The sequence below is a fragment of the Chrysemys picta genome, chromosome 6 (assembly GCF_011386835.1).
Source record: "Chrysemys picta bellii isolate R12L10 chromosome 6, ASM1138683v2, whole genome shotgun sequence".
NCBI classification, from domain to species: Eukaryota; Metazoa; Chordata; order Testudines; family Emydidae; genus Chrysemys; species Chrysemys picta.
The window spans coordinates 132,212,291-132,239,245 of record NC_088796.1 but is presented as its reverse complement, the minus strand read 5'-3'; the positions used below and the strand labels follow the sequence as shown (position 1 = coordinate 132,239,245).

General features: G+C 47.3%; 1 protein-coding gene across 2 annotated transcripts in view; it reads left to right on the top strand.

Annotated features, from left to right (window-relative positions):
* Positions 1-26,955, top strand: part of CORO2A (coronin 2A) — a 115,684-nt gene that overhangs the window by 52,458 nt on the left and 36,271 nt on the right. Inside the window, exons 2-4 of one of the 2 annotated variants that reach the window (XM_065549869.1) lie at positions 1,097-1,178; positions 12,749-12,949; positions 16,028-16,144. In XM_065549869.1, the coding sequence (XP_065405941.1) occupies positions 1,176-1,178; positions 12,749-12,949; positions 16,028-16,144 (321 nt within the window). In that variant the 5' untranslated portion in view covers positions 1,097-1,175. The remainder of the gene's footprint in view (positions 1-1,096; positions 1,179-12,748; positions 12,950-16,027; positions 16,145-26,955) is intronic. The other variant, XM_008171893.4, reaches the window with a different exon arrangement.

The window sequence follows — 26,955 nt, the reverse complement described above, 5'->3', positions numbered from 1 at the left end:
CCCCCGGGCGCGCCGTCGCTCCGCTTCTCCCTCCCCCCCCCCTCAGGCGAGGGAGGGGAGAGAAGCAAAGCAGCGGTGCATTCAGGGGAGCAGGCGGAGCGGAGATGAGCTAGGGTGGGGGGGCTCAGGAAGTAACGGGGGGTAGAGGAACCACTCCCCACTCCAGCTCACCTCTGCTCCACCACCGCCGCCTCCCCCAAGTGCCCGCCTCTCGGCTTTTCCCTCCCTCCCTCCTTCCCAGCCTTGTTGTGCGAAACAGCTATTTCCTGTGCGGCAAGCCTGGGGGGGGGGGAGAAGCGGAGCGGCGGCGGCACATTCAGGGGAGCAGGCGGAGGCGGAGGCGAGCTGGGGCGGCGAGCTGGGGCGGCGGGGGCACTTTTCCCCCATGCCCCAGAGTTGGCGCCTATGATGGCCGGCGCCAGAATGCCGCCCCTAGAAATGTGCCGCCCCAAGCATCTGCTTGTTTTGCTGGTGCCTGGAGCTGGCCCTGGAGACAGGACAGCAGGGTGCAGCAGCAACACTTCACAGGCTTCTGTATGATGACTCCTTTCACCATAATCCGCCGTGTGTTCCCCCTCCAACAGAGAGGTGGGGGGAAACTTTTCCATGCCCGCATGCAAATGAAAGGAGTGTGGGAGGGAAATATCCTCTTGAAGCTTCTGTTGCATTACTCCTGTGCCATGCTGCACTGCAAAGGAAACAGGCTTATTCTGCTCTAGGGAACCACCAGTGTAAATCTTTAGCAGCAGTCTGTGGGAGTAGCAACCCCTGACACTATACGTGATCAACTGCTGTGAGGCTGGTTAGTCACAGAAGGAGCAGGCAGCCGATCCCTGAGGCCAGAGGGAAACAGGCCAGGGGTGACAGCACAGCCTGGTTACCTGACTAGCAGGGAGGGAAGGCGCTAGGCCACGCCCTCCCAGCCAGCATGTCAGGTTCCCCTTTCACTCTTGGCTTGCACACAGACACACACACACACATGCAGGCTGGTACACACCACAGACACACAAGCAGTGCGCTGTCAGGACGGCTCACTAAGCTCCTTGCTTTTAGAATGTGTTTTTTTTATTTAGCCCATTATATTATTGCCTTCCAGAGATGGACAGAAGGTAAAAGCCAATAAGATCCATAAACACTTCCTCCTTGTCCTTCCAGCCGGTCACACCTCAAAGGAGATGGTAAGTGGTTGCATGCTAAACAGGCTGTGTTGTAACATGTGCAGTACAGCCCTTGGTTGATTGGTTTTTGCCAGAAGCGTGTGAGAGCAGCCTGTAGGGAATGGTTTCCATTCCCAAGCAGAAGCGAACCGGTAGGGAAAGACTGCTCCACGCACCCACCCAGGGAGACGTGTGCCTGGGCAGTGTGCGACAAGCCCTGGCAGCCCACTCTGGAAGGCAGTAGTGTGTTTGACGTGTCTGGGACTGCACTGGACTGGGGTACTGGTCCGGATTGTGCCTGGCCTAGAGCAATTGACTCTCTTATCTCAGTGCTTATTGCAGGAGGGGGAGCAGGTGTGTAGCTCTTAAATTGGCAGAACTGGAGGCATTTCTGGTGTGGTTTCATTCTCTCTCTTTCTGGGACGCTGAGTTTCAGTTGGCATCACAACTAAGAGGGATTGTTTTCTTGGTTGCCTCACTATCTTGGAAAGGACTTGCTGCCAGAATCTGATTACACCCATTTCAGAAATCCCCTCCACAATGGATCCTCACTGATTCACACCCTAGTTTATCTACAGGTGTGTTTTTACACAGCTTTTGTTAAACTGGTGTGAACCCCCATATGGATGCTCTCAAATGGGTTTAACCCTGGCTAATTACAGGGTGACTGTTACAGATTCATTCCCAGTCACACTGGTGTAAAATACAAAATACATGAAGCTAAACCCAGTAAGCAGACTGTAATGTATTTGCATGTCCGCACAGCAGTCTGCACCATTTTAATGAATTGCTTTAAAACCTGGTTTAAGTTATACCAGTGCCACTTCTGCATGGAGCCTAGCCCTAGACATGGTCATTGCTGCTGGTTTCGGCTCCTTGCTCTGCCTGCCAGCCGCTGTCAGTGAACTCCGCCCACTTGCAGAGCTCACTCTCCCATGGCTTGCTGTGTGCGTGTAACAAACAGGAGACTAAAATAGGGCTGTCAACTTTCTAATTGCACAAAACCGAACACTCTAGCCCTGCCCCTTCCCCGAGGCCCCGCCCCTGCTCACTATCTTCCCCCTGCCTCCATGGCTCGCTCTTCCCCACCCTCACTCACTTTCCCTGGGCTAGGGTAGGGAGTTGGGGTGCCGGAGGGGGTGAGGGCTCTGGCTGGGGATGTGGGCTCTGGGTTGGGGCTGGGGATGAGGGGTTTGGAGTGCAGGAGGGAGCTCCAGGCTGGGAAGTGGGGCCGAGGGATTTGGAAGGTAGGAGGGGGCTGCAGGTTGAGGCAGGAGGTTGGGGTGTGGGAGGGGGTATAGGCTCTGGGCTGGGGGTGCAGGCTCCAGGTTGGGGGGGGGGCTCAGGGCTGGGGCAGGGGGTTGGGGCTCAGGGTTGGGGTGCAGGCTTACCTCGGGTGGCTCCCGATCAGCAGCGCAGCGGGGCTAAGACAGGCTCTCTGCCTGTCCTGACGCTGCATTGCACGCGCCCTGGAAGCGGCCAGCAGGTCCAGTGCTAGTAGGCAGGGGGTGGGGGCAGGAGTGCAGTGCAGAGCCAGTGCTTGGGGCGGGGGCAGCGCATGGAGACCCGTAGCCCCCTCCCCCCGTACCCCTCACCCCCCTGCTGGCTGCTTCCGGGGCTCAGTGCAGTTCCAGGACAGGTAGGGAATAGCCTGCCTTAGCGCCGCCGACCGGACCTTTAATGGCCCAGTTGGCGGTGCTGACCGGAACCGCCAGGGCATAGGCGTCGACTTCCCCTAAGCCAGTGGGTGCTCGACCCCGGCCCCGCCCCTGCACTGCCCCCATTCCATCCCTTCCCCCAAGTCCTCACCCCTGCCCCACCTCTTCTCCTCCTCCTCCCTCCCGGAAAGTCCTAAGCACCGCCAAACAGCTGTTAAGGGGTGGCATGGGAGAGGGAAGCGCTGGGAGGGAGGGGGAGGAACAGGGACATGGCACACTCGACGGGGGAGAAGGAGGTGAGGAGGGGGAGCTTGGCTTCCGGTGGGTGTGGAGCACCCGTTAATTTTTCCTCGTAGGTGCTCCAGCCCCGGAGCACACACGGAGTTGGTGCCTATGTGCCAGGGTCCCTTTTCGACTGGGTGTTCTGGTCGAAAACCAGACACCTGGTCATTTTAGACTAAAACCAGGTAATCTCTGGCCGGAGGGCAGTTGCATTGCCAGGGGAGCAGAAGGGCAGCCAGTCTCATGCACTGACCCTTTGGGGGCTGGATTCGGCTTTATTGAGCTGAAGACCCCCCCAGTGTATTATTGGGATTATTGGCGACGCTCTGGCAGTATATGCAGCACTGAACAAGGTGCAGGAAAAGTCAGGCCTGACTATGTTTTTAATCAGCAAAACTCCCAGTGAGCTAGCGTTTGCCTGAATAAGGACTCAGCAAAAAACTGACCAGTATTCTCAGGATGTAGCCCATAGTCCCTCTTCTGAGATATTTGAAATGCAAGGGGCAGATGCTCAGCTGATGTAAATTGTCATAACTCCATGGAAGTCAACATTGTATAGTTACATTAATATCACATTACACCCAACATTGCTTGTCCAGCTTTTCCTTGTTTGCTTATGCCTGCCAATAACTTAACAAGTTCAGTTTGTTGTCAGGAAAACCTTGACAAGCATCAAAAAGAGAATGTTCCCGGAAACATGAAAACAAGCCAAGACTTCTGGGAAAGCAGAGGACGTAAAAGCATTGCACGAAGCAGTGAAGAAATCCCAAAGATGGGATGAGCCAAAGCTCTGAAAAGAAGAGGCTCAACAACTCCAGGAGGTGTCAAGAAAACAAGATCTGAAAACAATATACAAAAGAATTAAGTTGTATGGAAACACAATCAGGCCAACGATGCAAGCAGCAAGAAAGGTACCAGTGAATTGACTACAAATGTCGACGAGGTGCTGGAAGTATGGAAGGAGCATTTTGACAAAGTGCTGACTCCTGCAGTTCATCCAGATGCAAGCATTCGAGACATGCTAGATGAACAGGGCAGCTTGCAAGACAGAATGGATATCAGCACTGAAGCATCCTCAGAAGAAGAAATAGAAAGAGCAGTGAAACAGTTAAAAATGGGAAAGCTGCAGGAACAGACAATATAAGAGCTGAGCTGCTAAAAGCTGGTGGGACCAGTGCTCTCAAAGCATTAGGAAAAATAAATAAGATGGTATGGGTGCAAGAGAAGGTACTGGATGACTGGCTAAAGACAATAGTTGTATCAAGTCTGAAGAAAGGAGATCCTGTCAATCTGAATAACTGTAGAAGTATAGGCTGCTGCTGCTTCTTCACATGCTTGCACACGTCCATTCCAATGCAGGTGTGTGCACGCCCCAACCAGAGTTACTGGAATTTTTTCCCTTAGTGGTATCCATAGGGTTGGCTCCAGCGCCCTCTAGTGCCACATGCCCATAGCACCAGTATAAGGGGCCCTGCTGACCCCACGCCCCTTTAGTTCCTTCTTACCACCCATGATGGTTGCTGGAACTCCTCTCATTGCTCAGGCAGTTCTTCCCAGTGGTTTCCTTCTCTTCCCTAGTTCACATAGTTATTGTAGTGTCATTAGCTTGGTAGTTAGTAGTTAGTGTGTTTGGACACCTTCGCACTTGGTTGGTGAGGCTTGTCTGCTCCCCAGTGCTGGGGCATGCCTCGGTCACTGGGCTTCAAGCCCTGTGCTTCCTGCAGCAGGTCGATGCATCCGACGAAGTGGGCATTCACCAACGAAAGCTTATGCTCCAATACATCTGTTAGTCTTAAAGGTGCCACAGGACCCTCTGTTGCTTTTTACAGATCCAGATTAACACAGCTACCCCTCTGATACTTGACTGACAATGGACTTTCGGAGACACCAATTTTGGTAAGCTCAGAGAGCTGATAGGTAAGGTCCCATGGAAATCAAGACTGAGAGGAAAAACAACTGAGGAGAGTTGGCAGTTTTTCAAAGGGACACTATTAAGGGCTCAAAAGCATGCTATTCCGCTGGTTAGGAAAGATAGAAAATGTGGCAAAAGACCACCTTGGCTTAACCACGAGATCTTGCATGATCTAAAAAATAAAAAGGAGTCATATAAAAAATGGAAACTAGGACAGATTACAAAGGATGAATACAGGCAAACAACACAGGAATGCAGGGGCAAGATTAGAAAGGCAAAGGCACAAAATAAGCTTAAACTAGCTACAGGAATAAAGGGAAACAAGAAGACTTTTTATCAATACATTAGAAGACCAAAGACACAGGGTAGGCCCACTGCTCAATGAAGAGGGAGAAACAGTAATAGGAAACTCGGAAATGGCAGAGATGCTTAATGATTTCTTTGTTTCGGTCTTCACCGAGAAGTCTGAAGGAATGCCTAACATAGTGAATGCTAATGGGAAGGGGGTAGGTTTAGCAGATAAAATAAAAAAAGAACAAGTTAAAAATTACTTAGAAAAGTTAGATGCCTGCAAGTCACCAGGGCCTGATGAAATGCATCCTAGAATACTCAAGGAGCTAATAGAGGAGGTATCCGAGCCTCTAGCTATTATCTTTGGAAAATCATGGGAGACGGGAGAGATTCCAGAAGACTGGAAAAGGGCAAATATAGTGCCCATCTATAAAAAGGGAAATAAAAACAACCCAGGAAACTACAGACCAATTAGTTTAACTTCTGTGCCAGGGAAGATAATGGAGTAAGTAATTAAGGAAATCATCTGCAAACACGTGGAAGGTGGTAAGGTGATAGGGAATAGCCAGCATGGATTTGTAAAGAACAAATCATGTCAAACCAATGTGATAGCTTTCTTTGATAGGATAACATGTCTTGTGGATAAGGGAGAAGCGGTGGATGTGGTATACCTAGACTTTAGTAAGGCATTTGATACAGTCTTGCATGATATTCTTATCGATAACTAGGTAAATACAGATGAGGCTACTATAAGGTGGGTGCATAACTGGCTGGATAACCGTACTCAGAGAGTTGTTATTAATGGTTCCCAGTCCTGCTGGAAAGGCATAACAAGTGGGGTTCCACAGGGGTCTGTTTTGTGACTGGCTCTGTTCAATATCTTCATTAACGACTTAGATATTGGCATAGAAAGTACGCTTATTAAGTTTGCAGATGATACCAAACTGGGAGAGATTGCAACTGCTTTGGAGGACAGGGTCATAATTCAAAATGATCTGGACAAATTGGAGAAATGGTCTGAGGTAAACAGGATGAAGTTTAACAAAGACAAATGCAAAGTGCTCCACTTAGGAAGGAAAAATCAGTTTCACACATACAGAATGGGAAGAGACTGTCTAGGATGGAGTATGACAGAAAGGAATCTAGGGGTTATAGTGGACCACAAGCTAAATATGAGTCAACATTGTGATGCTGTTGCAAAAAAAGCAAACATGATTCTGGGATGTATTAACAGGTGTGTTGTGAGCAAGACACGAGAAATCGTTCTTCTGCTCTACTCTGTGCTGGTTAGACCTCAACTGGAGTATTGTATTCACCTCTGGGCACCACATTTCAAGAAAGATGTGAAGAAATTGGAGAGGGTCCAGAGAAGAGCAACAAGAATGATCAAAGGTCTTGAGAACGTGACCTATGAAGGAAGGCTGAAAGAATTGGGTTTGTTTAGTTTGAAAAAGAGAAGACAGAGGAGACATGATAGTAGTTTTCAGGTATCTAAAAGGGTGTCATAAGGAGGAGGGAGAAAACTTGTTCACCTTAGCCTCTAAGGATAGAACAAGAAGCAATGGGCTTAAACTGCAGCATTGGACATTAGGAAAAAGTTCCTAACTGTCAGGGTGGTTAAACACTGGAATAAATTGCCTAGGGAGGTTGTGGAATCTCCATATCTGGAGATATTTAAGAGTAGGTTAGATAAATGTCTATCAGGGATGGTCTAGACAGTATTTGGTCCTGCCATGCGGGCAGGGGACTGCACTCGATGACCTCTTGAGGTCCCTTCCAGTCCTAGAATCTATGAATCAATCCACATCTGAGCTTTCCTGGGAACGTGATTTTGCACAGAACCACCAAAGGGGTTTCTGCCCATGAGAGAGAGTATAAAAGGCCCCGGAAGCCTCTCCATTTTGTCTTCAGCTGGCTCAAGAGATGGCCTCTCCACCCCGAAGAGATGCCTGAAAGAAACTGGAACAAAGAACTGTAACTACGGGGGTGTGAGTGATTGCTGGACCCAGGCCATAAACCACAACGTTGGTCTGAAAAGGATTGGGCCCAGACTAGGAAGGAGTCTAGTCTGTGAAAGAAGCTAATTGGAACATCTCTGAGGCTGAGGTTTCATCTGTAATCAGTTTCTTACTGTATTAGGCTTAGACTTGCATGTTTTTCTTTTATTTTGCTTGGTAACTTACTTTGTTCTGTCTGTTATTCCTTTGGGGTTTAGGCTCCTGGAAAGACTGAATACTGGGTGCTGGGAAAGTCTCTGTTAACTCAGAAGCTCCTGGGCTGAGTGAATCTTTGTTTCTGTGAACTGCAGGGGGCATGGCCTAACCTCTTGGTCTGTGCTGTAGCCAACTGGTGTGTCTAGCTCAGCAAGAGGGGAGTGGAGGGAAGCCTTCTCTGGCAGGGGGGTTTGTTCTCAGTGGTATCCCAGCACAGCTAGTGACAGTCTTGAGGGAGTTTCTGTGACCCAACCCGTCACAGATATGTCTCTCTTATTATTGTCCATCACATCTGCTGTGGGCACATGAGCATGTGTGATTGTTGGAGTGCTTGGCCTGCTGTTTGACATGTCAGTAGTGAGTGTCACGAAGCTTAGAGGCTGAGGAGGGCTCCCCAGGTGACACTGGGCACACACATGAGATTTCAGAAGATTTGTAGACCGCTCCCTTCAAACATTGGTTGCGAACGTCTGTGCTGTTACACCTTCCTCTCTCAACATTCATCTCCCACTATCATGTGGCACTGCAGGTGAAAGGGATCGACAGCTCTGGAGACACTGGAGAGCCTGGCCATTGGGTACCTTCCTGTAAGGCCTGTTGTAGTCGACTATAGCTTTAGAAGCACTTTCCTGCTGTTTGCTGTGTGGCAGGAGTAAAAGCGCTAGTGCTGATGCAGCAGCTTTCCTGTGATGGGGGCTTCTGAGAAGGGCTACTAGGAAAGTCTGTGACGGAGCCAGGGCTGGGATAGTCAATTCCAAGACCAGAAGAACCACTGTGATCATCTAGTCTGAGCTCCTGTAGCACACAGGCCAAAGACCTTCCCCCAAATAATTCCTAGAGCAGAGCTCTTAGAAAAATAGCCAGACTTGATTTAAAAATTGCCAGTGATAGAGAATCTCCCGTGACCCTTGGTAGATTGTTCCAGTGGTTAATTACCTTCACTGTCAGAAATTTATTCCTTATTTCCAGTCTGAATTGGTCTAGCTTCAATTTCCAACCATTGGTTCATGCCATCTCCAATATGGTGGGAGAGAGGCTGAGGGACTCACTACCTAGCCTGGCACATGGGTTTGCTTAGCCAGGTATTTATGTGGAATATTGTCTAGTGAGGGATTATTCCTGGTGAAAGTCCTGGGGGCTGGTGTCAAACTGGAGCAAGGAGACGGTGGCTTGGGTCCTGGGTTACTAATAACATTCTGGCAGTTTAAAACTGAATGCACCTTAAAAACCAGCCCTATTGAAGCCAATGGCAGAACTCCACTGGACTTCCGGGGGCCAGGCTTCACCCTGAATTTACTTGTACCCTTACGCTGATTGCATTCCACTCCCCTTGTGCAGGAAAGCTAGAGTGCCACTTTCACCCTCTGGCCCTCATGCATGAGAAAATGCTTTTGTGCAGCAGGAGGATCTTTACACTGGACGTAGTTTGTACTATTATCACACTTCCATGGGAAGAATAGCTTTGATGGGGGTGTCTAGTGCCTTTGAGCAGGGTTGGGTGTTACCATTCTTGGGTTGTATTCGCTACCTGAGATTTACTTGACTGCCTATTTTCAATTGGACAGGTCAGTCGCATGGTGTCTCGCTATCCATGCACAGAACTGGGCCAATATCAATGAGCTATGGACTCTTATTCATCTTACTTGGTCACTGTTTGAAGTACTGTGCAATCCTCTAACAAACTGGTGCAGAATAGCTGCTGGCCTTACAAAGGAATGAATGTTTCTGTTCCTATTGGGTTTATTAATCTCTCTTTTCCCTTTTAGTGGTAAAACCCAATTTTCAGGCCTTCGTGAATGGAGGGTTCCCCAGCCTCTGATCTAGGTGCTTGGGATCAGAGGGAGGGACATTCCCTTTGGCAATATAGTGAAATCTAATGAGAGAGGGAGACATTGCTGTGACCTTGCACGCCATATGATTTTATGAAAATATGCCAATGAGTGTGAATATAATGTAACTGGAATATGCTTCATGCAAAAGGTCTCTTGTAAGGTATCATTACAAAGCTTATAATTTACTGAGTATATTCATCCTATTTGTATAAATGTACCACTCTTGTACCTGAAACTAGAAATATGAAATATAACTCTGAGGGCATATTGTAATTATGCGAAGTGTGGGCCATTAATGGTGGTTTTGGAATCTTGATGGCTCCCATTAACCAGGACAATTGACTGTAGATGGCTCTGTTTACTTGCAAACCTTTCTGTGAGTCAGGCCAAGAAGAGTGAAGGCTTGAGGTCTCACAGGACATGTGACCATGTCACCTGGTACTGGAATCCATCTTAAACCTGGTGTTTTTCCATTTAGAAGGAGGGATGGGGACCCAGAGAGACAAAAGATTCCCGCCTTGTGCCAAAGCTATAAAAGGGGGCGGAACAGAACAAAGGGGGCTGCAGTTGTGAGAAATCCCCTAGTTACCACTTGAGCTGGAACAAGGACTGTATCAGGGGAAAGTATTGGGCCCAGACTAGAAAGGAGTCTAGTCTGTGAAAGAAGCTTACTGGAACATCTCTGAGGGTGAGATTTAACTGCATTTAGTTTTCTACTGTATTAGGCTTAGACTTGCATGTGTTGTTTTATTTTGCTTGGTAACTTACTTTGTTCTGTCTGTTATTACCTGGAACCACTTAAATCCTACCTTTTATATTTAATAAAATCACTTTTTGCTTATTACAGAACTCAGAGTTAGTGACTAATACCTGTGCATATCTGTCTATCCATGTTATAGAGGGCAGACAATTTATGAATTTACCCTGTATAAGCTTTATATAGAATAGAACGGGTTTATTTGGGGTTTGAACCCATTGGGAACTGGGTATCTAGATGCTAGAGACAGGAGCACTTTCTAAGCTGTTTTCTGTTAAGTCTGCAGCTTTTGGGGGACGTGGTTCAGACCTGGGTCTGGCTCAACAAGGGCACTGAAGTCCTAAGGTGGCAGGGAAAACGGGCTCAGAGGTAGTCTCAGCACATCAGGTGGCAGTCCCAAGGGTGGGGGGGTGTCTATGTGACCCACCCCATCACAATTGCTTTCCCAGCATTACAGCAGGGAGATGTGCTGTGTAGTTCCAGGTGGTGCTGAGGTCAACCTGAGAACATCCTGTGGCCTGGGTGGGTGCCATTTGGATCCACCCATTGCAGGCCTCATGTATGGCTGGCAGCAGGGGGAGAGGCGGTAGGCAAGTCACTCCTAATCATAGAATCTCAGGGTTGGAAGGGACCTCAGGAGGTATCTAGTCCAACCCCCTGCTCAAAGCAGGACCAATTCACAACTAAATCATCCCAGCCAGGGCTTTGTCAAGCCTGACCTTAAAAACCTCTAAGGAAGGAGATTCCACCCCCTCCCCTAGGTAACCCATTCCAGTGCTTCACCACCCTCCTAGTGAAAAAGTTTTTCCTAATATCCAACCTAAATCTCCCGCACTGCAACTTGAGACTATTACTCCTTGTTCTGTCATCTGGTACCACTGAGAACAGTCTAGAGCCATCCTCTTTGGAACCCCCTTTCAGGTAGTTGAAAGCAGCTATCAAATCCCCCTCATTCTTCTCTTCTGCAGACTAAACAATCCCAGTTCCCTCAGCCTCTCCTCATAAGTCATGTGCTCCAGCCCCCTAATCATTTTTGTTGCCCTCTGCTGGACTCTTTCCAATTTTTCCACATCCTTCTTGTAGTGTGGGACCCAAAACTGGACACAGTACTCCAGATGAGGCCTCACCAATGCTGAATAGAGGGGAATGATCACGTCCCTCGATCTGCTGGCAATGCCCCTACTAATACAGCCCAAAATGCTGTTAGCCTTCTTGGCAACAAGGACACACTGTTGACTCATATCCAGCTTCTCATCCACTGTAAACTCTAGGTCCTTTTCTGCAGAACTGCTGCCTAGCCATTCAGTCCCTAGTCTGTAGCAGTACATGGGATTCTTCCATCCTAAGTGCAGGACTCTGCACTTGTCCTCGTTGAACCTCATCAGATTTCTTTCGGCCCAATCCTCTAATTTGTCTAGGTCCCTCTGTATCCTGTCCCTACCCTCCAGCGTATCTACCACTCCTCCCAGTTTAGTGTCATCTGCAGACTTGCTGAGGGTGCAGTCCACGCCATCCTCCAGATCGTTAATGAAGATATTGAACAAAACCGGCCCCAGGACCGACCCTTGGGGCACTCCGCTTGATACCAGCTGCCAATTAGACATGGAGCCATTGATCACTACCCGTTGAGCCTGACAATCTAGCCAGCTTTCTCTCCACCTTACAGTCCATTCATCCAGCCTATGCTTCTTTAACTTGCTGGTAAGAATACTGTGGGAGACTGTATCAAAAGCTTTGCTAAAGTCAAGGAATAACACATCCATTGCTTTTCCCTCATCCACAGAGCCAATTATCTCATCATAACTAAGAAAGGAGTTGGCAGCGCATGGGTCCAGGATGGCCAGTTCATGCACTTTCTCAAGCCTGGGCTATACTTACAACTTAAACTGGCATTGCTCTGTCAGTCAAGTGTGAAAACCCCACTCTTCCTAGTGATAGCCATGCCGACAGCTCCCCCAGCGTAGAGACAGCTATTCCGACAGAAGTGGGCTTCTGTTGACAGAGCTACTGTTGTTTGGGGAAGTGGTGTTCCTACACTGGCAGAACTCCTTCTGCAGGTGTATGCTACCTGGCTAACCCGGCAGAGGCAGTTTAGTGTGTGTGTGTGTGTGTGTGTGTGTGTGTGTGTGTGTGTGTGTGTGAGTTATAGGAGGAACACAACACCTGGCATCTCTAGCCCCTGCAAGGGCTCTCAGGTGGCCAGTCCCATCACAGGTGAGTATTGGAGTGATCTGGCTTCTTTCCAGAAGGAGAGCACAATGCTGTGTCTGCTGAGCTGCTGGCAGTTTGATTTAGGGTGTGGCTGCATGGCTGGGCCTGGCTGACTGCACTGGTGGCCTTGGGAAGGGCTTCGGGGTGGGGCGAGATAAGATAAAGGGAGAAGGGCCCATGAGTGGTCTGAAAGGGGAAATGTGGGGAAGTCACAAAATAGAGGAGAGGGAAATAGCTCCAGGGGCGTGTGTGCATTGCCCCCAGGGCAGGACCCGGCGTTCTGGAGACAGATGTGTACTGGGGCTGATTGCGCTGCAGGTGTAAGGAGCATGAGTCAATGGGAGGTGCAGGGCTGAATTTCAAACCCACGCTAATGTCCGATAGCAAGGGGATGGTCCCTGCCTCATCCTCTGTCTTGTGTTTTGACTGCTGCAGATGTCATGGCACCCTCAGTACCGGAGTTCCAAGTTCCGCCATGTGTACGGCAAGCCTGCTAGCAAGGAGAAGTGCTACGACTGCGTCCCCATCACCTGCAGTGTGCACGACAACCACTTCTGCGCTGTCAACCCCCACTTCATTGCTGTCGTGACAGAGTGTGCAGGCGGCGGGGCTTTCCTCGTGATACCCATCCATCAGGTGAGCATGGGCAGCAGGGCCCAGGGAGCATGGGCTGCCCCTTTTCCTGATCGCCCCTGCTGGAGTGCGAAGGTGGAGCAGCAGGGATCCCAGATGGTTGTAATGGCAATGGGAAGGCTTGGTTATTGCAGCTGCCTGTTTTTCAAAATGCATGGTAGGGCCAGAGGCTCTCTGGGACAGGGACCATCTATTACATGTTTGTACAGCACCTAGCACAGTAAGGGTCTGCATTTTTATCCTGATGCTCATCACCATGGTGTCTGGGTGCCTTCCATGCCTCTGGGAGCAACTGCAAACCAATAATAAATAATAACCATCATTTGTAGGACGGGAGAGCGCAAATAGCTCTGTAATTACATGGTTCTAGCTTTTGTTCACAGACAAGGAGCCTTTTCGGCCTTTGAACTACTCCCTGATTAAAGAATAGAGGAGATTCCATGGTCATGCAGCGCACTATAGGCCCCTGATCCTCCAGAGCACTGAAGCACATGCTTAGCTTTAAGCACATGATTTTAGTGGGACTATTCATGTTCTTAAAGCTAAACTCTTGCTTCCGAGTTTGCTGAATCAGGGTCTAGAGCATGACAACAGAAAGGAGAGGATTATTTGACATTTATTTATTTAGATCCCACTTCAGGAGAGTTAAGCACATGCTTAAGAGCTGTCCTGCATTCCTCTATTGAACTTGCTTTAGACTTTAGTATGAGAAGAGAGGGCTCTTGGTGCCTGGACAGCACATCACAGCGCCTGTGCAGGGGTGCCGGAACAGAGGGAACCAAGGGGCCATGGCCCTCCCACTTTTGAAAGTGGATGGGCCTAGACTGTCCACTTTTTGCCACAGGCACAGCCCCCTGCCCCTCCTCTTCCCCTCGAGGCCCCACCCACCAGCCTGGCTGGAAGCTGGAGCCCAGTCCAGGTAAGAGCAGCCCAAGAAGCCAGGGCAGCTCTGCGGAGCCGTTCACCCTCCACATGGCTCCCCATGGCTGCCTGCTGATCTTTTACCCTGACCTAGCTCCGGCTTCCAGCCTGGCCAGGGGGTGGGGTCTTGGGGGCTGAAGAGCCGCAGCCGGGCCATGGTAAGAGCTGGTCGGGCAGCTGTAGACCCTCCAACTGTCCAGGGTGGAGAGCCTAAGGGGCGGAGACACGGGCTGGGGGCTGCTCTCTGTGGGCCCCCCCCATCGTGGACAGCAGTTTTAAAATAAATATAAGGAAGCACTTCATCACACATCACACAACACACAGTCAAGCTGTGGAACTCATTGCCAGGGGATGTTGTGAAAGCCAAAAGTATAACTTGGTTCAAACAAGAACTAGATCAGTTCATGGAGGATAGGTCCATCAATGGCTATTAGCCAAGATGGTCTGGGATGCAAAACCAGGCTCTGGGTGTCCCTAAACCTCTGACTGCCAGAAGCTGGAACTGGACAACTGGGGATGAATGACTTGATAAGTGCCCTGTTCTGTTCATTCCCTCTGCCATATTCCAGGGTGCAATCCAGACCAGCGAGGGGTTGTCACCACCTGCCTCACAGTGCTTTGCTGCTGTAGTTCCCAACCTGGGAAATGCACAAACTGCCAAACAGCATGCAGGTCACCCCCTGAGTCTCAGTGTATAGCTGCAGTCCTTGGTCCAGCAATCCTGACCTGAGCAGCTGGTCAGCAACACCCCAGCCATACTCTGGCTTCCAGCAGCCTTGGTTAGCCACTTGCAGGGTGACTTGCCCACATTCCTAGTCCCAGATTTTCCCCAAAACGTGTGTTCTGCAGTGTCCAGCCCTTTGCTGGACAGTTCAGATATTAGAGGGCCATAGCTCCTGTAAGGGGTCAATAGCCAACAGTTTGCGACTTTAACTGGAGTTACCCAAACTCCAGTTTAACTGGAGTTACCCAAACTCCAGTTTAAACGCAGCACTGGATTAGTTTAGATTTAAAAAAATAAAACAAGTTTATTTAACTACAAAGAACTAGATCTTAATTGAATACAAGTATAAGGCATTAAAGTCAGGTTACAAGAGAAATAAAGATAAAATGCTTCCTAGTTACTAAAACTTAACAAACTAGACTTGGTTCAAGGTAAAATCCTTACCCCAGGTTCCCAGTAGCATTGCTGACCAAATTTTCAGGCCAGGCTCGCTCCCAAAGTCCAAGGGCTGGTTCCTTTGTCGTGTTAGGTGAAAGAGAGAGAGGGGTAGAGAGGGATACGTTGGGGTGTTCTTGCCCCTCACTTTTACAGTCCAGTCCTCCTTTGAAGTGGATTCTCCGGAGGATTACCCTCAAAGCAAAGATTATTCAAGAAGTAAGGAAGCAATGTGGAGTCTGGGAGTGAAGGTGGCTCCCTGTGTATGGTGAAAAGCAGATTTGCCTTGGATCCTACCACTTCCCCCTCTTGCTGTCTCAAGGACTCTGCTTACTACTTGTATGTAAACGGAGGTAAATACACACTCCTTTGTTTAGGAGAGACCTGTGCTTTTACCTAGTCAGGGCTGGGTGGGTTTGAACATGTGCTAACATCATCATACAGAGGGAATTCATAACTTTACATATAATGTTGCTACATAAATGTACCATCCAATAATTGACGCACGTTGTTTTCAAATGATACCTCATGAGGCATATTTTATACAAAGATTTTTACAGTGGTGTGTATGGTGTGCGTACAGGAGTGCATTCGGTCATGCTCTCTGAAGATTCTGGCACTGGCCACTGTAGGAAGACAAGCTACTGGGCTAGATGGACCAGTGTGACCCAGTATGGCCGTTCTTCTGTTCACTACTGACTCACTTTCCTGTTTTCCATTAGCAAGCGTAGGCACTGAGCTGTAGTGTCTTCCTGATGCCCTTTGTCTGCAGTCAAATCCATTCCAGTCAATTACAGCCCCCTTGTGATGAGAGCTAGGAATCGGGCTGCTCCTTACTCATTATTACCATGTCCAGTAAACTGAGCACTGTGGATCTTGCTATGTGGGGTGCCAAAGAGCTTAGCTCAGGTCTTGTGGGGCCAGCCTGCATGGAGACCTCCTGCTGTTCTGTGGCCAAATGTAGCCTTTCTGCGCTAACAGAGACTTGCTGTTCTTTTCAGACAGGCAAGCTTGATCCTCACTACCCCAGGGTGTGCGGGCACAGAGGAAATGTCCTGGACATCAAGTGGAGCCCTTTTGATGACTTTGTAATCGCTTCCTGTTCTGAAGATGCCACTGTAAGTTTCCCGGCTCGTTCTGTGTCACTAATTTGCTAATGCTCTTAGTTGGGAAAGAAATACGAAGTACCGTGCAAGAGCCTCCGTGAGAGGGTCTCCTCTAACTGAACAGGGCTAACAAGTGTTGTTCTTCCACAAAGTCACTCCTCATTACACTCAAGCCCCTCGGTTTCAGTGGGGTTCCGCCTGAGCAAGTGCTAATGATCCAATTGTGAGACCTTGAACACATTTACATCTGAAAACAAACGAGGGGGGAAATCAGCTCCATGTCTGTGCAGAGCTCAGAACCTTGTGTTCCCACACAGATGTGGCCACACACATTCTGTGGCAGGAGGATGCTCTGCTGTAGATGCATTTGTGGTGTGGTCAACTCTTGAGGATTGTTCCTTCTCTCAGCTACTCTGTGGAATCACTCTGGATTAATGCAAGTAGAAGGGAGGTCAGAATCTGGCCCAAGCAAACACACAGGACTAGAGTCCATCCCCCGCTTATTCCCGTTGATTTGCACAGTATTCCACGAGGAGCCCTTTTTCTTTTTCACACAACACGTAATTAGCTTGTGGAACTCACTGTCCCAGGAAGATGTTGAGGCCAAGAATTTAGCAAGATTCAAAAGGGGCTGGATGCTTATATGGAGAACAAGAATAGTCAAAGTTACAAGAGTTAATGCTAACACATATTTTGGAAGAGATATTAAACCTGCAGCTTCGGGGTTTAAACTACACTCTAACCATTAGGTATTAGGACTCCTCCTTCATGGTGGGGTGCAAGTGTGATGTGGGGCGGTGGCACTTGTCTCTGAAATATCTGGGACTGACCACTGTCTGAGACAGGCTACTAGCTGAGGTGGGCCTTGGGCTGGATTTACCCAGGCAATTCCTGTGCTTCTTAAACTAAACCCCTTTCAGAAATTATATTTGGTCCATGTTTTCAAATTGATGTGTTGAGGTTTTCTTTGAGCAATTAACATAACACACTCATTAAGGTTTTCCATATCCAGTGAACAATCCTGCACTTTCAATACAAATGACTTATTTTAGGAGGAAAACAAAACAAGAAGGAACAAAAGTAAAGTTTCCACAAGATGGTGCATGTGGGTGTAACAGGCAGCAGATGCCTTGACATACTACTGCCCCGGCCTCTGCGCATGGGCAGAGTTCTCAGATATGTAGAAGTAATTGTCCTGCTCTCGTCAGCACTGGTGAGGCCCCAGCAAGAGGAGAGCAACAAAAATGATAAAATGTTTTAAAAAAATGGCATACGAGGAAAGGTTGAAAAATGTATATGTAGTCTTGAGAAAAGCTGACTGAGGGGGGACCTGATAATATTCTTCCAATATGTTAAGGGCTGTTATAAAGAAGACTGATCAATTGTTCTCCATGTCCACTGAAGATAGGACAAGAAGTAACAGGCTTAATCTGCAGCAAATGGAGATTTAGGTTAGCTATTAGGAAAAACTTTGTAATTCTAAGGGTAGTTAAGCTTTGGAACAGACTTCCAATGGAGGTTATGGAGTCCCCATCATTGGAAGCGTTTAAAAACAATTTGGAGAGGGATGGTCTAGTTTTACTAGGTCCTGCCACAGCACAGGGGCTGGGACTAGATGATGTCTCAAGGTCCCATCAGCCCTACATTTCTATGAATGCGTGTGTTTTACACACACAACCAAGACATGACATAGCTGCATTGCTGCATGCACTACAGGTCTGTGGAAACTAAAATAACTTCTCAATCTGGCTGAAATTGACTGAAGGACCGGGGAGAAAAGAGGCGTGAGAGAGAGACCCATGAACCTCATTTGTCCTGCCAAATACCACCCCCAAGACACAGAGCCAATGTTGCAGGTTGACACATTCCCCTCTGATGTTATCTGGACTGGTGATCTGCTAGGTCACTCCAATCCTTGACTCTGGGAGCCAGCCTGAACCTGCTCTGCTGTGAGAACCCCACTCCTGGGCTGGTCACGCACAGCCTCTGGCGTGTAAGCTGCTCCTTGGATTGTGCAGCCGAATGACACTAGCTGCTATCTTCAATCGCAGCCACAACCCTAGGAACCTCCGTCTTGCAGTGTCCAGTTATGCCCACTGGACACTGCAAACTTATATGAGTTCATTAATTTACCAAAGAAATTGATATGTACCAGGCTTGTTATCCCAAGGGGAGTCTGACACGCTTCAAACCAAACGCACTGCTTCAGGTAGAACAAACAGATTTAGTAACTATAAAGAGATTTTAAGTGATTATAACTCAAAGCCTAATAAGTTGGATTTGGTCAAATGAAATAAAAACAAAACACATTCTAAGCTGATCATAACACTTTCAATGTCCAATGCTCTTCAGCCAGGCTCTCCCCTTTGATCAGCTCTTCAGTCGCGTGGTGGTGACGTCTGTAGATGGAGGTGGGAGAGAGAGAGAGAGTGCATGGCAAACATCTCTCCTTTTTATCATGTTCTTTCCTCCCTCTTGGCTTTGCCGCTGCCCTCCCCCCCCCCCCCCCCCCCCCCGAGTCAGGTGAGCATTACCCAAAGGAAGAGGTGCAATTCACTCAAGAGTTCAACAGATCCTTTTGTTGCTGCCTAGGCCAGCATCCTTTGTTCCTGTGAGGCTAGGCTGGGTTTGTCCCATGCCTGCCCTGATGAGGTGTGAACTGCCTCTCTGCTCTTGGAGAGTTTTTGCCTGGGTTTATTTTAAGCCACGAGGACACATTTTCAGCCTCATAACTATATACATGAAATTATAACCTAACAGTACTGTAACAACAATTACTATATCACTATAACAACAATGCTCAGTGCAACATGAGTCTTCCGAAGACACCCAACATGACAAACTTTGCATTGGATACCACATCATCATTTTATAAAGAAACATGGGGGTGTAAGGTGTTCCCTCGAGATACAGAACGTCACACAGGTGCTTGGGGGCAATGCCCTTGATTGTGGTGTGTTTGTGCCAGGTTGTTTTTTACTGAGAGTTTCAGCAGTGACAATGTTCAGATATCCAGCTCTCCCACATACCAAAGAGGTGTGAAGTAATTAGAAATGCATTCGAATGGTATCTCTCACATTGGAGTTCAGGATTCCATAGTGTTTTCCTTCCTATCCCGCACTACCTAGTCCACGTTGCGATGGGTCTCTCCCTGCCAGCAGTCCAAGTGCTCAGCTTCCACTGCCACGGATGGCAGCTTTGCACAAAACCCAAAAGCTGGATCTGAGCCTGAATGGATAACCAGGGAATATTAAATCCCCCCTCAGACATTTCAGCTTATGTCAAGTCTTCTATTTCATGGTTTTTCTAAAAGCTGTCTGGGAGGCCAATTCGAATGCATATAGCTCCAATTCATACTCCTGGGGGAATTCTGTGCCAAAATATTGAAAATTCTGCACACATTTTAAAATTCTGCATATTTTATTTGCCAAAATAACACTATATAATCACACTAGTTTCAATTATTTTGTATTTATTTCAAAATACTGATCAGCAACTATGTCTGTAACAATACAGACACCAAAAAATCCTCCAGGAGTAGAGTGTTAAGGAAACCCCTATGACAACCCAGTTCCTATTTCTCCACCCCCTCCCCACCAGAGCCCAGCAGGGGGGCCAGACACCCCCTCACCTGCAGCCCCCTAGTGGCAGCCAGCAGCTCTGCAGCCCATTTCTGTGAGAGGAAATGGAAATTCTGTGCACATAATTAATTTCTGCACAAATTCTGCATTGTGCAGTGGCACAGAATCCCCCCAGGAATAAATTCAGTGCCCACCGAAATAAATGGAATTAATTGGTTATTGGATCATCTCTGCAATGATTAGGCAATTTCTGTCAGTGTGGCCTGCCTCTGTACTGCTGGTGAAGAGCAGAACCATAAGAGTTCGTGGTCAATTTTACAAGTTTGCTGAGGTGCCAGTTAGATTTCAAAGCTGAAATCTAATAAGCTAGATTTGCCAATTGGATAAACATTATAGCCAATATTAGAATGGAACCGAATATGATAAGGCCTTTTTATTGAGTCCAGGGATCATTAGCTTACCAATTTAATGCTAGGTTCTTTTCAGGTCAACTTTTAACTTGAACAATTTTTAAAATCAGGACACTTGCTTATTCTTAACCAATCAACAATTTATAATTCAACCAGAACCACATCAATATACAATCAATCAAGTGTAGACAAAACCAATGTTCTAGTTATGTACTGCATGCAGCAATACAGTCTAACCCAGCGGTTTTCAAACTTCTTTTCTGGTGACCCAGTTGAAGAAAATTATTGATGCCCTGCGACCCAATGGAGCCGGGGATGAGGAGTTTTGGGTGTGGGAGGGACTCGGGGCTGGGGCAGAGGGTTTTGGTGCGAGGGCTACGGGGTGGGGACAGGGATGAGGGGTTGGGGGGCTCAGGGGTGGGGCAGGGGGTTGGGGAGGGGGGTCAGGACTCTGGGCTGGAGGTGCAGGCTCTGGGATGGTGCTGGGGATGAGGGGTTTGGGGCACAGGAAGGGGCTCCAGGTTTGGGGGGGGCTCAGGGGTGGGGATAGGGGTGCAGGGTTGGGGCACAGGCTTACCTCGGGCGGCTCCCGGTCAGCAGTGCAGCGGGGGTGCTAAGGCAGGCTAGTCCCAATCTGTTCTGACACCGCGCTGCGCCCCGGAAGCGGCCAGCAGCAGGTCCGGATTCTAGGTGGTGCACAAGCGGCTTTGTGCAGCTCTTGCCCGCAGGCACCGCCCCCTCCCCAGTGCGGAGGAGGTGCTCAGGAAGGGGGCAGCACATGGAGCCCTGTGGGGCCCCCCCCCCGCCTAGGAGCCGGACCTGCTGCTGGCTGCTTCCAGGGCACAGCGCGGTGTGAGAACAGGTAGGGACTAGCCTGCCTTAGCCGGGCAGCACCGTCTATGAGACTTTTAACGGCCCAGTCGGCAGTGCTGACCAGAGTCGCCGTGACCCAGTACTAGGTCGCGACCCTCAGTTTGAAAACCACTGGTCTAACAAGCAGCTGTCAAAGACTGAAGTTGAGGCTCAGTGGTTACACTAAGGAACAATGGAAATCACCAAGCTTTCTTATGTTTACTTATGATAATCAGTTCTTTAGTACCCAACACATTTATCACCTTCCCAGTGTTTCTCCAAGCAATAAGGACATACTTGTCTTAAAGACACTTAAGAATGTGGTTACCTGCTATTGCAATGGATTGGTCCATAAGGGAATCTCTGATTATGCAGCCAAAGATCACATTAGCACTTTTGGCCACAGCATCTCATGGATCTCATGTTCAGCTGATCACCCACCACCCCCCTCACATATTTTGTCAGAGTCACTGCCTGAAACAAGCTGGCTGAGGAGCTTGCTGGATCGTTAATGTTGATTATCAATAATTCTCGGAGCATTGGGGAAATTCCAGAAGACTGGAAGAAAATGAATATTTGCCAGTGTGATGGGGTTGGGACTCACCACTGCAGCACCTCCTGCTGGCACGCCTGGGAATTAGCTCTGTCCTCTGCAGGGCACACTCTGCCGCTGGTGTCCCGTCCATCGTCTGCTCCCCTGTTGGTGTCCGGACCCACGTTGCTCCCCGCTCGGCAGCATCCTCTTCCGGACACTGCCCTCCAGCACTGCCCACCGCTCTGGTCGCACCCCCTTCCAGGGGTCTGGTGTTATCAGCAGTCCTCCGTCTGTACCTGTTCTAGTGGCTGGCTGCAGCCTCACAGTCTAGCCCCTTTGTCACAAGGGCCAGCCACAGTCTGTATCAGGCCCATGCTGCTCCTCAGCCAGGCATAGTACAAGAGGGTGGGGGGGACCCAGGCCCACCTGCTACTCTGGGTCCCGACCCAGGGACCCTCTAGCGGCAGCCTCCCTGCCCTCCTTCTCTCCCTTGTCAGACTTTGTCCCTGGGCCGCTTCGCCTTTGGCCCTGTCCCCCCGCTCGGCCCTTTGTAGGGAGGTCTGCGGTTTTCCTTGGCTGGAGCTCCCCAGCTCCTTCTCCCCTTTCCCAGCACTGCTCTGTCCAAGGTGCTACCTTTCAGCCAAGGAGCCAGTTCTCCTCCCTTGGCAGTCAGGGAGAGACTCCCTTTCCTCCTCCTAGGCAGCCTTTATATAGGGTCTAACCCGGCCCTGATTGGCTGCCTCTGCCCTGCCCTGATTGGCTCCTAACAGGCCTCTCTTGATTGGCTGCTGGCCTGCGCAGCCTCAAAGGCTTGTTCCAGCTTTTTTCTCAGGGGGTGGGGCACCACCCCACCACAGCCTGTTTTTTAAAATGGTAAATGGGGTGACCTGGATGTGACACTTTGTACCTCAAAGTAGCACCCTGGAACCCCAATATTCACCACTGTGGAATAATTATGATATGCTTGGTATAACGTATACCTTGTGAGGTATCATTTTAAAAGTCTTGATTTGTTGAATATTATTAACATTCTGTTGGATTGTATGTACTATCATTGTTATGAAGTGTTGCTATATGTGTTACTGAAATATGCTGTGTGGTTGGGAATGCCCACAGCGAGTCAATCAACAAAGGAGGGCCAGACAGTGGTGATGACCCATCAAGAAAAGAATACACTATCCCAGAGGCTCTATAGGGAAGGCACATACACAATGGAGACTGCTTGACCAATGTGGATTTCCTAACCCCCACGTACCAGTAGGATCTTTCTAGCATCTGAAAGAAGGTATAAAAAGAGAGACCGAGACAGGGTCTCATCACATGACCTTGTAGAGTCATAGCAGCCATTACTTGGAGGCTGTTTGTAGCATTTTCAGGAAGGCTCCCCGGGTGGGAGATAAGCTTCTCCTAAGAAGTGCATCCGAAGAAGTGAGGTTTTAACTCACGAAAGCTTATGCCCAAATAAATCTGTTAGTCTTTAAGGTGCCACCAGACTCCTTGTTGTTTTTGTAGATACAGACTAACACGGCTACCCCACTGATACCCTTCTCCTAAGGCGTGTCATTTTCTCCTAATGTCCCATTGCCCTGAATAGCCCTTCCCCACCCAGCTAGCTAGACTAAAAGCATCTTGTCTAGTGGGCATTACCCAGGTTTAACTACATTTGAAATACAGATACCTAGTCAATATTCATAACTTCAGATACAAAAACGATACATGCATACAAATAGGATAATAATATTCAGCAAATCATATCTTTTCCAATGACACCTCACATGACTTAGCATGCATAAAATGCATCATAATTATGCTATGACCATATAATATCACTATGAAGAATATGAGATGCAGTGTCACATGAGTAATGGGGAATATGTAAACAGGATGAAAAATCTGATGGGAAGATGGATGAGGGGGGGGGAAACGGCTGCAAGCTTTGAAGAAATGTTTGACTTTGTTGCTCTGTAGTATTTCCTAAGCATATATAAAGATGATGTGAAACAGTGTCTATTGGACAAAAGTGTGAAAACTATGGATGAGATGCCATCTCTAGCTGATGCCTTTGAGCAGACCTAGGCATCTACTGAGAGCAAACCACAGAAAGAGAAATTTAAATCTGGTGGGAAGCCAAAACTATTCCTCTAATCCCCATCCCAAATCTCTTGTGAAAACAGAAGAACCCAGAAGGTGCTACCACTGTAATTTCATTGATCACCTGTGTTTGGAGGAAGCTGATAATACTCGTTAAAAAAATGTGTTCATTAAATTTGTGATTGAACTCCTTGGGGGAGAATTGTACGTCTCCTGCTCCATGGTTTTACCCACATTCTGCCATATATTTCGTGTTATAGCAGTCTCGGATGACAACCCAGCACACGTTGTTCAATTTAAGAAGACTTTTTCACTGCAGATTTGACAAAATGCAAAGAAGGTATGAATATGGCATTCCTAAAGATAGCTACAGCCGTCGACCTAAGATTTAACAGTCTGAAGTGCCTTTCAAAATCTGAGAGGGATGAGGGTGGAACATGCTGTCAGAAGTCTTAACAGAGCAATGCTCTGATGTGGAAACTACAGAACCCAAACCACCAAAAAAGAAAATCAGTTCTGTTGGTGGCATCTGACTTAGAAGATGAAAATGTTCGTGCGTCGGTCCGCACTGCTTTGGACTATTATCGAGCAGAACTCGTCATCAGCATGTACGCATGTCCTCTGGAACGGTGGTCGAAGCATGAAGGTGCATATGAATGTTTAGCATATCTGACACATAAATACTTTGCAACGTCGACTAGAAGAGTGCCATGCAAACTCCTGGTTTCACTTTCAGGTGACATTGTAAATAAGAAGCAGGCAGCATTATTGTCCATAAATGTAAACAAACTTCTTTGTCTTAGTGATTGGCTGAACAAGAAGTAGGACTGAGTGGACTTGTGGGCACTAAAGTTTTACATTGTTTTATTTTTGAGTGCAGTTATGTAAAAAAATTCTACATTTGTAAGTTGCACTTTCATGATAGATTGCACTACAGTGCTTGTATGAGATGAATTGCAAAATATGATTTTTTCTTTTTTTACAGTGCAAATATTTGTAGTAAAAATAAGATAAAGTGAGCACTGTACACTTTGTATTCTGTTGTATTTGAAAATGTAGAAAACAGCCAAAAATATTTTAAAAAATGGTATTCTATTGTTGTTTAACCATGCAATTAAAACTGCTATTAATTATGACTATTTTTTAATCTTGCAATTAATTGTGATTAATTTTTTTAATTGTTTGATAGCCCTATTTAAAATCTGTTGTTCTCCAAGTTAATAAATCTTTTTTATATTTTACCTATAAGAGTATGTTTTGGCTGAAGCGGGGCTGGTGCATGCCCACTTTCCTCTGAAGAAGTGGCAAACTAGGTAATTTGAGCTTACACTGGCCAGGCTTCTGGATAATTACAGGCCTGTCAGCCTGACGTCGGTTCCTGTCAAGATAATGGAGCAACTGATACGGGACTTGATTAATAAAGAATTAATGAAAATCAACATGGGTTTATAGAAAATAGATTCCGTCAAACTAACTTAATATCTTGTTTTGATGAATGTACAGGTTTGATTGATAACAGTAATAGTTTTGACCTAGTATACTTAGACTTCTGTAAGGCATTTGACTTGCATGCTTTTTGCCACACAACATTTTGATGAAAAAACTAGAATGATGTACAACTAACAAGGCCACACATTAAATGAATTACAAATTGGCTAACTGGTAGATCACAAAATGTAACTGGGGAATTGTCATTGAGTGGGCATGTTTCCAGTGGGGTCCCATGGGGATCAGTTCTTGGCCCTATGTTATTTAAGATTTTTGTCAATGACCTGGAGGAAAAAATAAAATCATCACTGATAAAGTTTGCAGGTGACACAGAAATTGGGGGTGTGGTGAATAATGAAGAAGACAGGTCACTGATACAAAGCAATCTGGCTCACTTGGTAACGGGGCATAAGTAGATAATATGAATTTTAATAAGGCTAAATGTAAATGTATGCATCTAGGAACAAAGAATGCAGGCCATACTTACAGGATGGGGGACTCTATCCTGGGAAGCAGTGACTCTGAAAAAGATTTGGGGGTTATAGCTGATAATCAGCCAAACATGAGCTCCCAGCGTGATGCTGTGGCAAAAAGAGCTAATGCAATCTTGGGAGGAAAAAAGGGGCAATCTTGAGTAGGAGTAGATTCAAGAAGGATGTTGATAAATTGAAGAGGGTTCAGAGAAGAGTGATAAGAATGATTAAAAGATTAGAAAGAGACAAGGTGGGTGAGGTAATATTTTTTATTGAACCGTCTTCTGTTGGTGAGAGAGAGAACTTTCGAGCTACACAGAGCCCTTCTTCAGGTCTGTTTAAGCTTGAAAGCTTGTCCCTGTCACCAACAGAAGACAGTCCAATAAAAGGTATTACCTGACTCACCTTATCTCGCTAATATCCTGGAACCAGCACAACTACCATAACACTGCCTTATAATGAGAGAGTCAAGAAGCTCAATCTATTTAGCTTAACAAAGAGACGGTTAAAGGATGACTTGTTTACCATCTGTAAGTACCTACGTGGAGAACATCTATTTAATAACAGGTTCTTCAAACTAGCATAGAAAGGTCTAACACAATCCAATGGCTAGAACTTGAAACTAGACAAATTCAGACCAGAAAGAAGCATGCATTTTACAGTGAGCATAATTGACCACTGGAACAATGGTCAGTGGTGGATTCTCCATCAATGACAATTTTTAAAATCAAGACTGGATGTTTTTCTTTCTGCTTTAGGAATTATTTTGGGGATGTTCCCTGGCCTGTATTGTAGTCAGACTTGATGATCACAATGGTCCCTTCTGGCCTTGGAATCGATGACTAAGAGAGATGGAAAGCTCATCCATGAGTAAATTATAGGAGTCTTTGGTTTGAGAAACTAACAATAGTTGGAAAATTCTTTATCAAGCATCAGAGAGCTTTCCTTTCCTTTCCTTTCCTTTCCTTTCCTTTCCTTTCCTTTCCTTTCCTTTCCTGGGAATTGTGTGTCTTAAGCTTTAGTTTAATTATGCTCCCCAGACAAATGTCTCACCTTTGGAATCAAGCTATGGACTCTCATTGCTTTTAGCTCTGAGAGGAAGCAAAGGTTTGGAATATGCATAAAGGTAATAGAAGAGTCATATAATTTAGTTTATGTTCTCCCCAGATAGATAAAAGGGCAGAAAGAGAGAGAAGCTGTTAAGAACATATTTTCAAGGCATATTTTAATGTCTGCACATCTTACAGTGGCAATATCATTATGTGCCTGCAAGTCAATAGGCTGCTCCTCATTTCTATCCTTTGAGACTAATCCACAGCTGGCTGCGCTGACAGTGTACTTGGCCTGGATCTTAGTGATAGGATGTCTCACTGCAGAATAAAGACTCTGCTGC